This window comes from Zosterops lateralis (genome assembly GCF_965231275.1).
Source record: "Zosterops lateralis genome assembly, chromosome: Z".
Taxonomy (NCBI): Eukaryota; Metazoa; Chordata; class Aves; order Passeriformes; family Zosteropidae; genus Zosterops; species Zosterops lateralis.
Window position 1 is genome coordinate 52,385,519 of NC_139800.1, and position 14,893 is coordinate 52,400,411.

Genomic DNA, 14,893 nt, shown 5'->3' on the forward strand with positions numbered 1-14,893 from the left:
TACCTGGGGGCATGGTCTAACCTTGCCTTGGTGGGATCACTGTGAAAGTATCTTTGTGACAGCCAATTATTTCTCTGAGGGAGTGCGACTGCATGATGATACCATTTTATTGTTGTAAATTAATTCAGTATGTGATAGATGATTAGGTGACAGAGCTCTCCCTAATCTTACAGTGGGGAAAAAGGACAGTTTCGCGCAACACTCCCTCTGCAGAGTTCATGAAACTATTTAGGTTGGTTAAGGGGGCTCCACCTGGGGCATCTTCACTGAACTAGCAGGCACTATTCTGTCTTGGGAAGCCTTAGCAGCCGTGTTGTAGTACTTTTATTAGTGAGGCCAGAACAATGATCCTGTCCAGATTAGCCACAGAGCTTCTATTCAAGAAGGTTTGACTGACGTAATTATTTTTTTGCTTGAAGCACAGACTGCACTGTGAATGCAGATGACTTAGATTTGAGATCCACTGTGGAACCTTGTGTTGTGGAAGAGTCCTACTGAATCTAAAGGAAGTTTTTTACATTTCTATAGAAATAAATTTCTAGCCTCAAATCATTGCTGAAATCTTCATCTTTTTTTCCTTACCTAAGAAAAGCTAACAGCTGTATTTTAAAAGTAAAGATTGAGGTAATGTAAACTGGAAGTCTCTTTTAGCCCCAGGATGTTGCAAACTTCCCTGCAGCAGCTTTTAAAAAGTCTAAAAGTCTTTGAGGTGTACAGATGTGATTTGGTGGAAGGCAGAATGGAAGCTAGGAAACATGAATTTCTTCTTTTTTTCTGGTTAATAATATACTTTGAGACTTCTGCATTTTAGTTTGACCTTTAAGTGAGCTCATGTTTGTTTTGTTTGTTTTGGTTTAGGGTTTTTTGTTGGATGCCTTTTAGGTACCTGGACATCTTGAAGTTAAATTTTCCAAGGTGTTGTCTGTTATTTTGTTTTGATTTGCTTAAATAAAAGCTGAGTGCTCTGGCCAGCTGATGCTGTTTGAGTAAAACAATCTGCAACCTGATACACAGCTAAACATGCTGTCCTGTTTTAAAAGCTGTTCATGGCTAAAGAGGTGATTACACTTAATATTAAGATGAATGTATGCTTTAGCTGACAAATTGCAATCGAATCAGGCATTATACCAAGACAAGAGTAGATGTATAACTTAGATAGAACCATAGCAATAATAAAATTCCTGGCTCTTCATTGTATCTCTGTAATACTGAATCACTTCCAAGACAATTGTTCAGGGCATGGTTGTTCTGAAGGGGCAGCAGTGGTGTAGGCATTACCTGTTTTGACATGTTCAGTGGTTGGGTTTGATCTGTAATTGGGAGGGTTTTTTGTTCTGCTTTTCTAGTTGTCACAGTCCTGAGTGCTCAGATTGCTGAGAACAAAGAAAAAAGAATCCTACAAAACCAGACACCACCCCCCCCTCCACTCCCCCCCTCCCCCCCCAAAAAAAAGGGCAACAAAAAAAAACAAAAAAAAACAAAAAAAAAAAAAAAAAAACAAAAAAAAAAAAAAAAAAAACCACACCAAGCCGAAACTACAACGGGGGGAAAAAAAAAACCTCAAAACAAAAAACAACAACAGCGACAAAAAAAAAATATCCCTAAACAAGCCCCAAGAAAAGCCAGAAAACAGATTATGTGCATGGGATAAAAGGAAGGTGGTTTATAATGACCAGAAGAGCATACTGCCATTTTTGTGATCTGATCTGCTTGGCTGTCCATGCCGTTTTACCCTTGTCTCTCCTGAGATTTTGAGGTGGATCAGGTAGCATGCTGGAGGTCAGATGGTGGGTAGTGGTGGCACTTGCTGTTCTGTTCTCTCTCAGTGCCTAGGAAGAAGGCTATCTCAGCCAGCCTCACTGACAGCCCTTCTGTGTTCCTTCCCCATCACACAGGACATCCTGTGAATGCAGCTCTGGTAGTGCTTTTGCGGCTCTGCTACAAATTATTGTTGTGCTACTTACAGCCAAAGAGTGAGGTCAGGAGAGAGGGTTGAGTATCAACCAGTTCTGGGGTTTGGGCCGACCAACTCAACTATCCATTGTAGTTCCCAGTTTATTTATTATTGATATGTCATTTTTTAATGACAGGGAAACATTTAAAACGCTACATTATTCTTGTTGCAGGTCTCCTTACCTCTCCTTTCCTCCCTTCTAAGCCTTAATGATATTTTGTTTAGCCAGTTTCTGTGTTGTTCATTTTTTGTGTCAGGTTGGAAAGGATCCTTCATAATTGCTCTGGATATGTGTGTGCTGAAAGAGTACAATGCTTCATCAACACCAGGAGTTCTGTAAGCAGGAGTGGACTGAATTGAAATTGATGCTGTTGGATTAAGGTTCTCAGACTGTGAAAGAAAATTCTGATCTCTTAAACAATACCTGCAAGGAATTGACATTTGATGTCAAAGTGAATTAACTATGGACAACTGCAAAGAAATTACTAGGTCCATAGGGTATTCCTCCACAAGGAAAAGTGTTTCTGGATATAAACTGATTTCTAGTTGTGGTTTCGGTAAATATATGCACTGTGTTTTGAGGGTGAGGTAATATTTATATAAACATATTTTATTCTGTATAGTTATTGCCTATCTTCAGTGCATATGCAAGAGCTTTTGCCCCTGTATAGCATGCTAGTCCAACAGCAGCATGAAAAATTCACCTTGTTTCCTGTGAGGATCTCAGTTTCTTCTGCAGAAGTGAACAAATAAGATCAGTTTTGTTGTACCTTCAGTCTGTCTTCGATCTTTATTCTTAAACCTAAAAATCTGGCTGATTTTTAGAGCTGATTGTGACTTTTGTTAGTTTTTTAACTTTTGTCACTCTTGATACTGGGAAAGGGCAGAGTCAAGTATGTTTTACTCTGGGTTTTGGTTTTGTTTTGTTTTTATTTCAATATTTGCAAGGTAGAGATTTCTTATTGTTGTATCTGAACCTTTTCACATGTTAGCAAATGCCATTCTGTTTTTATAGACAGTGAAACTAGACTCAAGAAATGTCTGGCTTTACTGGCAAGGACTGTTTCTAGGGGGGTTGATGGTGCAGCCAGCACAGGAAACATGCTGAACTTCTCCCTTGTTTTTGGCACTCCCCTTCCAGACTTCCACAACCCCTCAGTAATACTTCACAAATCCATTTTTGCAGTGAATTTAGTAATTCTTATGAAGAGTTTCCAAATGGGCGAGAAGCTATGACTCTGTAGTTTTTTCAAGCAGTCTGGCCAGTGATGAGAAACAGCAGACAGGAAGGCTTTGCAGGTGGACATATTTGTAGAACTGGTCTTCACTGGAGTGATGGAGATGTTGCATGTGATGTAAAAACAGGTCTAACTTGGTGTTTTGTTGGTAGCTGTACCAGTTTGATAGCAAACCACTAAGAGATTTTCCAAGTCAGAACTACAGTTTAATAGGAAAATTGAAATCAAGGCAGAAAATGCAGCTTAAGCTAGAGTCAGAATACAACCTGACACCTGCTTGGTCAGAGTGGTGATAGCAGTCCAGTTAAATGGTAGATGTGGTTCTGTTGAAGTGGTGATCCTGTAGTAAGGTCTGGTCCTTCTCCAGTGGTGATTGTTGAGCTCTTTTCCTCTGGGAATCCAGTGGTAGATGCTCTGGTGTTCTACAGGTTGGAATGCTTGAGTCCTCCCCGTGGGCAGAGCATCTCACAATGGGATGGTGAAATTTTATAAGTCATGCAGTGAGACCTTGTTGGTCCATGAGCAGAAGATATCCCTTGGAGGAGTTATCAGGAATGTGTCATGGAAGAGATAAAGAACACTGCCTCACCTGGTTTTAACAGCTTATGAAAATGGTGATAGAATACTTACTTTTGGTGCATCCACAGTGAGTGGATGCACCAGATACGCCAGTTGTGAGCTTCTCATAGAGCCCACAGTCATGGACTAAATGAGCACAACAGACATCTTGGAGGGATGGCCACTGGCTATGGAAATGATATCTGTGTTTATGTGTATCTGTATATGTGTGTGTGTAAAGTTGGAAGGTGTAGGATTGGGACATGATATAGATGGCATAGAATGAGGGGTGCATAGTGCTTGTTTTTTGGCCAGGACAGAGTTAATTTTCTCATACAAGCCATGAGAGGTCAGAGCCTGGAGCCCTGTGCCTCGGTGGCTGTTCTGTGCTACACACATCACCACAGGGGGCTGGAAGTAAGGGAATCTTGCTTCCAAGAAAAAGCGGGGGCTCAGAGTCAGGAAGAAGAACATGGGCACAGAGGGTCTGTGTATGGTTCATTATCTTGGGGGCAGCATGGCACCAGGTCGGTCTTTGAGCACTTCTGCATGTAAATCACCTTCTTTATGTATAGCTAATGTTATTAATATTGTTGCTGTTACTGTTCGTTTTCTTATATTATTGCTATTTCCAGTAAAAATGTTCTTATCTCAATTTGAGACAGCAGAAAAACATTTGTTATGCTAACTATCACTTCAACAAGTACTAACATGAAATGCTAGGCAGGATAAGCCATTGCTGTTGCTTTTCCCTGGATTGCGTTCATTTTTCTTTGTGATTGGTAAGGCTGGCATGGTGGGGTGATGCATTTATTTGTGAACTGAATGAATTAATTGCAAGCAGGATTGTTTAGTGAAGACTGGCAGAGGTGAGTGATGCCAGGTGAATACTTTCAGATGGCAAAAATTCAGATGTGACATCTGGAAGTGTGACATCTGTATGAGATCTTTTTCTTACTTTCTCACCTTTATTACATCGTGTTCAAATGTTTTATTTTCTTTGATGAATTTACAGAATATATCCATCTTGCATCAGTTAGTACTTCACACCGTAAGCTGAACAGACTTCAGAGGGTTTTTTCTTACTTTTTCAGGTTTTTTTTCTTTATGATGGTCCCTAGTAAAAATGTTTTTCTCTCCTTTTTGTATGGCAGACAGGATTCTAAGCATACTTTTGGTTTTGATTTAGACAGTGTTCCCTAAAGTCAGCTTCAACTGTAATTTTTCCCACCTTCATTATCCAAAAGAGGCAGCATTTCAGGATTAAGAGAAAAGATTTTTAAAAGAAACTAACAAGGACTTGCTGTAAAGTTAGTGCAGCAAAACCACTGCTTTTAAGCATGTCATAAGAAGAGAAGAACAGAAAAAAAAAGTCTTCTGAGGTCTTATTTAAGTTACAGTTGCAACAGGTTACAAGACATTGATGAGATATGTTGGTTGAGGATTTTCAGGCTGTTCATAGAGTTTTACTGCAAAGCACTGTCAAGCTGCAGAAGCTTCCCTAAGTCAGAGTTCCAAGTTGATGCTATCTGTTTCCCTCATCTGGCCATAGGAAAACTACCAGATTTCAGAAAATTAATTCAACTCTCATTTTTGAAAGAAAACGGGAAGCCTGAAGGTTGTGTTTGTTCTTTTACTTTGTGGAGACTATCTTGGGGAGATGCTACATCTCCATTTTCTGCCCTCCCCGTGAGTATAGGAGAAGAAATTTGGAGCGGGGAGTGGAAAGAATGAAAAGCTACTAGCAAGGACTGAGTAGGAAAGAATAGGGGTCACTGGAAAGCTATATAAAGATGGAAAAAGTGATCCTAGAGCTTGGAAGATGAGACATCTACATGTGACGTAAGGCATGTGAGGATGTGTTGAAATGTGAAGCAGGCATTTCAAGATGATGCTTTTTAAGAAGGAGGAATAATTTCCACAGTGGCGTGCAAAGGCTGAGTTTAAATTAACAAGACAGGGAAAAAAAAGACATAACTGAATCAGAAAAGCATGTGGAGCATAACTTTCCTACAGCACTTATCTATTCTTTCTTGGCTTGCTAAATGTTGCCTTTGAAAAAATGAACTTATGGCCAGGAAAGTTACTGTTGTTGTCTGTGTAACTGTAGCATGGCCTCAGTTTGAAAAATACTACTGAAGTTTGAAGTAATTTTTGGTATGTTTATTGGATGCTGATTACACTTTACGCAAGTAGATTACTGACATGACTTGCAGAATAGGAAGTGATAAATGAAGACAGCAATAGATGTCTCTCCAAAATCCTTTCTGTGGTGACTAATTTGTGCATTGTGTTGTATATGTCTGGTCTCACTAAGGGAAAAAGCCAGTGGTAGTCTTGGTCTAGAGTTTTTTGATGAGATTATTATCTTGGATGTTTACAAGAGTTTCCCTCTCCACCTGTTTGTTTGTTTATTTTCTTTGCACACAAGAGTAGAAAAAGAAAAGAACAAATCTGTGGAAGCTGGACTGACCTTGATAAACATGATAGCTATGGAGATAACTTCATTCAATTGAATATATTCAATCAATTCTATTGATTCAATTTTACAGTTCAGTATATTCATGTACTGCAAATCTGTGACTACCTGGAAAAAAGGAGTGTCGTATTTTTAAGTCATAATGTTTAAGCTGTTTTTCTTAACAAAGACGAAAAGTTTGTGTGATCACTGAACTGAAGGAATAAATGTATCCTGAATTCCAGCAAGTAATTCTATGAATATTCTTTTGTGGGATTTTCTTTTTTGTTGTTGTTTTGTTTTGGGGGGAGCACAGTTGCAATGTTCTGTAGGTGACCATGTTCCCTTGCAAAAGAAAAGTCTGTGCATTAACCTTCTTGCTGATTTCAGTTTATGTGAGTCTAGTTTGTGTTGTTAAGTGAATTTTTTCCTGTTCTGGATCAAATTCCAGTATGCCGTTTGAAACTTCTCCTGCAGATCTGTTGTAAGTGGCTGTGTCAGCAAGTGGGGCTGTACAAACTCAGACTGGTTTTGCAGCAGCCCAAGGTCTTGGTTGTTGACTGCCTACCCAGTTCTCTTGTTATTCTCAACTGGGTTTTTTTTCTCTCCTGCTAGGAGTAAATATCAGTATGACTAGAGTCTGAGGAAGGGCTTCTGTGTTCCTACGAAGAGCTTGCCAGTGCAGAGGAGCAGTGCAAGGACAGCAGGGGCATTTTGAGCTACCATGGATATCGCCACAGATTTGGTGCCATCATCCATGATGTCCCAACCTGAGGTGATTGAGGTGAGTAGACCACCTGTAACTCTAGCAGGTAACTGATTAAACCTCTTTCCTATTTCCTCATTGAATCCTAGCTTTTTCTCCTCTCTCATTTCAAGTCATCAGGGGAATTTTCTGGAAATACTACATTAAAGACACTCATCACTTACTAAGAGTGTTATACTTTGACACATGACATTGCTGTGTTATAGTACTATTTGTAGAAGACAATATATGGCAAAATATGATCTTTATTGACTCCATGTAGGTGATCACTGCACTACAGCTTGATTTTTCTGTGTTTAATAAATACAAAATAGAGGCTGTAATGTGGATGAGTTGGAATAATACCAAAGGAAATTTCAGGTTCAGTGTTCTTATCAGAAAAAAATGAAATGAAAAGCAGTAGTAAAATTAATAACACATTTAACGTTACTAACACACTAATCTTGCTCTCATGAAACCACTGTGTGTTTGACTCATAAAAGTGATTCCTTAGCTTTGTGTGCTGAAGACCAAGTACTTGAGTATTCTGATAAAGTAAAAACTACAAACAGAAAAGGAGATTCCCATAACAGTCAAAATTTCATTTCAGAAAAGCATTTTCAAAGTCCTTTTGACTTCACAAAGACCCAAGTGCCTGTTACAACTTAAAACATTTAAGGATGTGTCTTCTACTGAAAAAGGCACCACAATAATTAAGGTAGATAGCAGAAAAATTTGACATCCAATATTTATTTTGCTTGGTTTTTTGTTATTCTTGTTTGCTCTACATTATTTGGCTCAGGAGACTATAGCTCTCAGCAATAGGCACTAAGAAGTGCTGTATTTCAAAGATCCCTAGACTCCATGAATTTAGGAATAAACATGTCACTACTGGGTGATGATGTGATATGAGCTAAATCCAGAGTCTGCTTTTGAGAGACTTCCTAGCACTACTCTTCCTCCTGTGTTTCAAATGGAGAACTAGCGTATTTTTGTTACTTTTTGAGTCTCTGTTAAGGTTCTAGAAGGATTTTGGTTTTTTACAGCATAGCAGAACACCTGGTAGGAGGTGAATGCTGCACACTTGTGTCCCAGGCTGCATAGCTACTGCAGACTCCTCTCCCTTTGTGGGCAGAGGTTCCTGCAGGCCATCACCACACATTTGCACCTCTGTCTTTGTGGGTTGCCTCTTCAGATCCTTCTTTCTGTGTGAGTGTAGTGGGTTGACGCTGGCTGAGCACCAGCTGCCCATCAAGCTGCTCTATCTATCCCCTTCCCAGAGGAACAGAGAAGAGAAAAATAATATGGAAAACAACTTGAAGGTTGACATAAGGCAGTTTACTGATCAAAAAAAAAGTGAAAGTTTGTGTATCTGTTTAAGTGAAGGGAAAAATAAATTAATCTCTACTTCTCATCGGTGAGTGATTCTCAGTCACTTCCTGGGAAGCAGGGCTTCAGCATGTGGAGTGGCTGCTCTGGAAGGCGAACACTAAAATAACTAATGCCTCCCATTCCTCCTCCTGACCTTTCTCAGCTTTTATATCTGAACTGCCATCATATGGCACGGAATATTGCTGTGGTCAGTTTGGCTCAGCTGACCTGGTTGTGTCCCTCCCAGGATCTTGCCCACCCCCCATCCCCTTGATGGAGGGAGGAATGTTGGAGGGACAGCGCTGGTTCTGGGCCATTGCTGCTCAGCAATAGCCAAAACACTGGTGTGTTATCAGCACCTTTCCAACTCTTGATGCAAAGTGCAGCAGCACTGTGGGGGCTCTTATGGGGGAATGAGCTCCTGCTCAGCCAGACCCAATATAATCTCTACCCCTTATTCCATACCATTTATGTCACACTCAGATGCCACATAATTCATGTGTCTTCTGGACTGTTCCTTTGTATTTATTTCTTGTGACTGGAACCCCTTCTGACCCACACATACAACTCAAACTACATCCTTAAACTATCTCTCTACCAAACATACATTTTCATTAACTATTGTCCCCTGCTCTTTCACAGATAGATATTATTTTCCAGTTTCATGGGCTTTCTTCATCTCTCCAGATCATCCAGTCCATCAGGATGAGTTGTCAGGATAGGAGAAGTGGTATACTTGTTCACTGGGCACCAACACCAGCCTGGCCTGGGTTGCCATCACATTCTTGCTCCTCATAAAATTCATTCTTAATCAGTTCATGTCACTCCTGCTACTTTGCTTCCTGCAGCATACAACTTATACCACAGTGTATTTTTCCCCCAGGATTAAATCTCCTTGGCACACATCATGTCTCCCCATCCTTCTGCATTCCCCACCAAGTCATTACCCATCAAGTACTCCTAGATCCATGGGCAAAGACAATCCCACAAATGGGTTTGCCTTAGTGGGAGGAAAAACCCACACTGACTTCCTCAGCCGCTTCCCTGTGTAGTGCAGGGACGGTGTCTCCTCCCACAGTCCAAAGGGATTTTGTTTGGGCAGGACCAGGGCAGTCAGCAGATCCCCTAGCGTTAACCAGCCAAATGGCTTCTGCTGAATTTGCATCCCAGTGCTTCCATGCCCCATTACCTAATGCTCTTAATATGGTCTTCAGCAGTCCATGATACCTCTGAATCTTCCCAGAGTCTTATATAAAGGATGTGATATATGCACACAATGTGGTCTTTCTTTGCCCGAGACTTCATGAGGTTATTTTGAAAATTAATCCTGCTGTCTGATTCAATGCCTTCTGGTATACCATGTCTCTACAAAATGTGTCTCTAGGCCTGAGATGGCATTTCAAGCCAGTGGCAATGGTTTACAGAGTGTGTTTCCAGACAGACAGTTGTTGCCTCTACTATAGTATGTAGCACTTGCTTTGGTGCATTTGTGGCAGTGGTCCAATGCAGTTTGCCAACCCTCACCATGTTGGAAACCCAGTCACCACCCTCTATTCCAAGGAGATTTCACTCCTGTAGTTTGCTTGATTGAAGCGTGTTTCGTATTTGTTTGTGTCTAGAGATTGTTGTTCAGAAAAAATGCCTTTTCGAAGGGAGAATAAGAGCAGCTGTAATGTGAGAATGAGCTGAAGAAAAGGTGCAACTTGTAAAGGACTTAATGATCAGCATGGTTACCTTTCTGTTGTGTTGAATAAATGCACATATCCAGGGAGTTTTCACTGAATAAATTCTGCCTGGACTTATATCACTAGGCCAAAGACTAGAAATAAATAAATGGTTCTGGTCATTGGTTAGTAATCTAGAGGTCTCCCTCCACACTCAAGTTTTAGAAACAGTGTGAGATTTTAGAAACAATGAGATATTACTTGGGAGCCAAAAAGAAATGACAACAAGAAGCAAAAGAAAGACTGGTATCTCAGTGTCAGAGATTGTAGTAGAAAAAATACCAATTTCTTATCCTCATATTGTAAAAGTAGGCTCAAAATTGGTATCTCTATGAGAAGACTTAAATGCTTGCATGAATTCCCACAGATTTCAGTAAATCATTGTGGATATGGCAGTTGATAAAAGTCTTCAATCGTATATAAAAGAACAACATCCCCAGACAAGCTGGGAGCCATCTATATGTTTCTGAGAATAAGGAGGACCTTTTTAACAGACAAGGACATAGTCAGATATGCAAGTAAAGAGACAATTGCTAGATTAAGTATTGAAGTAAACCACTTTTCACACTTGGGCTGGATGGGCTTTTGCCTTTCGTGTCTGGAATGAATTTTTGGATACAGTTTAGAAAACAATATTGATTCAAATGGTTTTTTCCCAGAGGACATTATTTTGCCTTTTGAAATTGAGGAGATGCCACGGTGTGCTGCAGAAGTAATTTAGAGACTAATGTTTTAAGGAAGGATTTTTTTTTTTTAAAACTTGGAAGTAACCTTGCGTGCCTTTTGCATGAGCTAGATGATATCTTAGTTGCAAAAAGAAGACTTTTGCTACTTTACTTTAAATATTCTTTTTTTTTTTTTTAAGTCCTTGGCTTTAAACTTTCTTTTGGCATCACCAGCATGGTTGGCTTCCTTCACATTAGGTCAATTTATACTCAGAAATAAATACTATCTTTTTTGTATACCTATATATGTATATGCTTACATGTTTATACATTGCAATAATAAATACTACTCTGCTTATCATCAGTCCTTTAACTGCACCAGGCAAACAAGCTCTTTTCCCCTGGGAGAGAATCTCAGAGCCCTCAACAAGACCTTTTTTAAGTCAGAGTTCCTTCTGATAGGTTTTTGCTTGGACTTCAATTGTACAGCTGTTCATTGTGGCAACACAGTAAGAGAAGTTCCTGTTAATTTAGTAGCAAATGGTATTTTCCCAAGATTTATACTCTGAGTCAGGTAGCAAAAGCTCCCATTTTGAAACAGGTTTTGAAAGTCACTTCAGGGTACCAGATGTGAAATTGATAATACTGTTCTAAATATTCTTGCAGCTAGTGTGTCAGCATAGGACCTGCTTCTGGTGCTTCTCTACAACCCTCTATTGAAGCAACATATTTGCCACAGTCATGTTTCTTCATAGGACACCCTCCCAAAGCACTAATTTATTCAAATCTCCCCTCATCTTTTCCACCCTCAGTATCTTGTTACCAGGCTCAAGAAGTGGTAATTAGGAGCACAGGCATCCTGGTCATGAATGAGAGTGAGGTATAACTAAAGTTTCAAGGTAGTTTACCTGTTAGCTGTGATTTGAAATAAAAAAATAGTTAGGGGACAGCATTCACAACATGAAGTGAATGAAGTCAAAGAAGTCAGTGAAACAAAAAAATTTCTCTAATATGCTTTGATCTTTTTGCCACGGGACTTCATTGTAAGGCAAAAAAGATACCAAATTAATCACAATAAATCACAGTCTAGTGATTTCTGATTAGTTAAGATTTTTAGCTCTTAAAGAGAGAGAAATAAAGCATAACAGATATTTCTAACTTTTAATTTGGAGATACTTTGTATACATGTTAGGACTTCATACCTCAAATATAGATAAGTAAAAGGATCTTACGGAAATGTGACTAGTCTGATAATGCATTAAAAAAAGTTAAATAATTCTGTAAGAAGCATTTAGCATCCCAGAGGGCTTTGCTGTTTGCAAAAAAAAAAAAAAAAAAAGAAACATCAGAACTGGTGACCCATACTGATGAAAGTATTCTCTGAAGTGATTAGTAGTTTCTCTCTTTGTGAATGGCATGAGATGAATTCTGTTGTAAAAGCTTTGAAGAAGTAATGATTTGAGCTCCAGTTACTTAATGAACCAGGGACTTCCAACAGTGCCTCAGAAATGCTTGAAACAAGAAAACAACAAAAATTCATCATTCTCTCTTTGCTTTTGCCAGCAGTGGATCCTACCAGCCAAATACTAGAAGCAAATACGTGCATTTAAATAACTGCCTTGCAGCTGTTCCAAAGAGAAATCGAGAGCAGTTTCTGTTAGAATGGCCTTTCAGGTCCAGAGCCAAAAACCACTTCTCCCACTCTGTGCCATCTCTATTTTCTCCTCGTTTTGTTTGAATTGGAGTGGAAGAGATTTAAACTATCATTGCCACAGAATGGTTATAGTTCTCATAATATGCTTGAGCCCAGGCTGCTGTAGACTGGCCTAGGTGGTCACCCCTTTCCCCAAAGAAGTGCAACACAATTTGCATTTTGGATTTGATGCCCAAGTTTCTGCAAAAAAAAACAAGTGTGTGGACTTTTTTGTCCCCCTTGAGCTGAATAAACATATTAGCCTTGTTACCAAAACAGGCCTCTGGTTGTGGTAAATTCAGTAAAGGAGAACAAAAGGAAATGGTGAGTCTGGAAAAAAACAATTTGTGATTCGAAGTATATCCACCCAGTTACAGGCATCATAGGGAAAACTAAAAATACCAGTACACTTTTTTAAAAAATTATTTTACTAGATGAGATTACTGGAGGTTCAAAATCTCCTTTTTTTTTTTTTAAGTAGGCCAATACTGCCTTAAATGTTTGAACAAGTTAGTTATAGAGACCCCATTGTTTCTGAAGTACTGAGACAAAGATTTTTCTATATTCTGTTTATATATTTCACAAATCTTGGAATCTATCAAAGCAAAAGAAACCCAAATTGTCTAAAATACATTTAATGAAAAAATGTAGATACAATAAGAACTGTCTCTTATTTCCATCTGTAAATCTCTATTTCCAGTCCCAAGATGAAACTTGCTATGCTCATTTTGCTTGTAGGTTGAGCTCTCCGGAGTGCTCACTTTGCTGGTTTGCTTGGTGAGGAGCAATGGGAGGTGTGCCCTGAAGGTGGAAGCTGCTCTAATGTATCCCGCAGCATTTTCTCAGCGTAAAATTGCAGTCTTTGAGCTGCTGTAGCCAATAATTAACTCCCATCTTGGTTTACTAACTGAGCCTAAAGGATGCACGTGGTAAATCATTATGCATAAAACTCGTTTGGGAGGTTTTAGGTGCAGATTTTTTTCCACCTCTGACTGCTTCCACTCTGGCTTCTGAAGAGCACAGATAGGACTCTGTGTACCACAACTCTCTCCAGAAAACCCCTCCCAAGATGGAGGTATTTGATAAAGATCTGTCCTCCACTGCACTCATCCTCACAGCAGCATTCAGGGACTCACAGCAATTTGGATGGCTGTGGTGTTCAGGCTGAGGGTAAGGCAGGTGGGCAACTGGGGGTGAACTGACCAAGATATTGGAGCAGCCCAATCAGCATCATGGCAAAGACATTTTCTGAAGGCATAAGAGGTGGAATATTTCAGTCACTAAGTGAGACGATGGAATATAATTGTCTTCCTGTGTCTCCCACAAAGCCACAGAGTGTTGAGCCTGTGCCCATGTTTGGCTAGTGTTTGTGAAGCTCAGCTTGTCATGAAAGCTACCCCAAAGGAAAGGAAGTTTTAAGAGCTTTGCAGTAGTCCTTTCTACACTTCAGGCTTAAGTACCAAATTTGGGCTCAACATGTTCTACCTGTGCCACAGCCAGTTACTTTAGTTTTGCAATATCTCCACATTACAGTGGGGATCTCCCTTTGAGAGGAGCTGGGAAGGCAGGGATGAGGTGGCAGAGAAAAAATAAATCCCTAGTAATCAACATATATAAGTCATTCTAGGAATTTAAGTGAGGGTGTGATGATGTGGAGCTATGCCCTGATTCAAATAGTCTGCATTTCCTCCTCTGCTGGGAAACTTGCCTATGAACATTTATGTAGTACTTGTGAGGGACACAGCTTATATGAAAATGCTGGATCTGTGCAAAAGGAGCAACAATACAACAGTGATTTGCTGGCTAAGGTATGGATGGATGACGTCTCTCTCTCTCTTTTATTTTTTTTTTAAATCATCTGGCTTTTAATTTCTTAAATCCTCTTTTGCTTGCAGAATTTTGGAAGGTCAACAACCTCCCTGGTTTTATAGCCAGTCTGTGAAGGTCATAATCATAGTTAATCAATGGGATCTGTCACTTGTGAATTATAATTTCCAAGAGTAAAACTGCCTCTTTCCACACTGGTGCTGATGACTGAGTTTCTTTAATACACTGAGTGCCTAGATATGTTGAGCTGTGTTTCCAGGTATAAACTGTAGGATACAGAGAAATTAAATTCTCAGTTCAGTTTCTAGTCATTTGATATTTGTCAGCTCTGAGACTCTGTGGTAATACAGTCTGCTACAAAAGCATCCTAAAAATTATTGGATGCACTAACTGTTGCCACATGATCCTTAAGTAACTTTATGCTTTAGGATGTTTTAATAGCATTAAAGTGATCCCCTTGCAGAGATAATAATTTCCTCCTCTCTTGTCAGCTTTGTGAAGGGCAAAATTAATCCAGTGAAATGAAGTAACCTGCTGTGACAGAATGACCCCATCCTCTTATACAGGCTTATTCTTAAGTCTGTTGAATGGTTACTTTGGGAGATGCCCCCCTGAAGAGGAGGACCCATTCTATGTTGGTGATAGAATTTCATACTTTCA

At 39.6% G+C, this 14,893-nt stretch overlaps 1 protein-coding gene across 4 annotated transcripts in view; it reads left to right on the plus strand.

Moving 5' to 3' along the window:
• The window catches only part of LPAR1 (lysophosphatidic acid receptor 1), a 70,954-nt gene that overhangs the window by 15,667 nt on the left and 40,394 nt on the right, over positions 1-14,893 (plus strand). For all 4 annotated transcript variants that reach the window (XM_083884551.1, XM_083884552.1, XM_083884553.1 and 1 more), the window contains one exon: positions 6,824-6,992. In XM_083884551.1, the coding sequence (XP_083740677.1) occupies positions 6,933-6,992 (60 nt within the window). In that variant the 5' untranslated portion in view covers positions 6,824-6,932. The remainder of the gene's footprint in view (positions 1-6,823; positions 6,993-14,893) is intronic.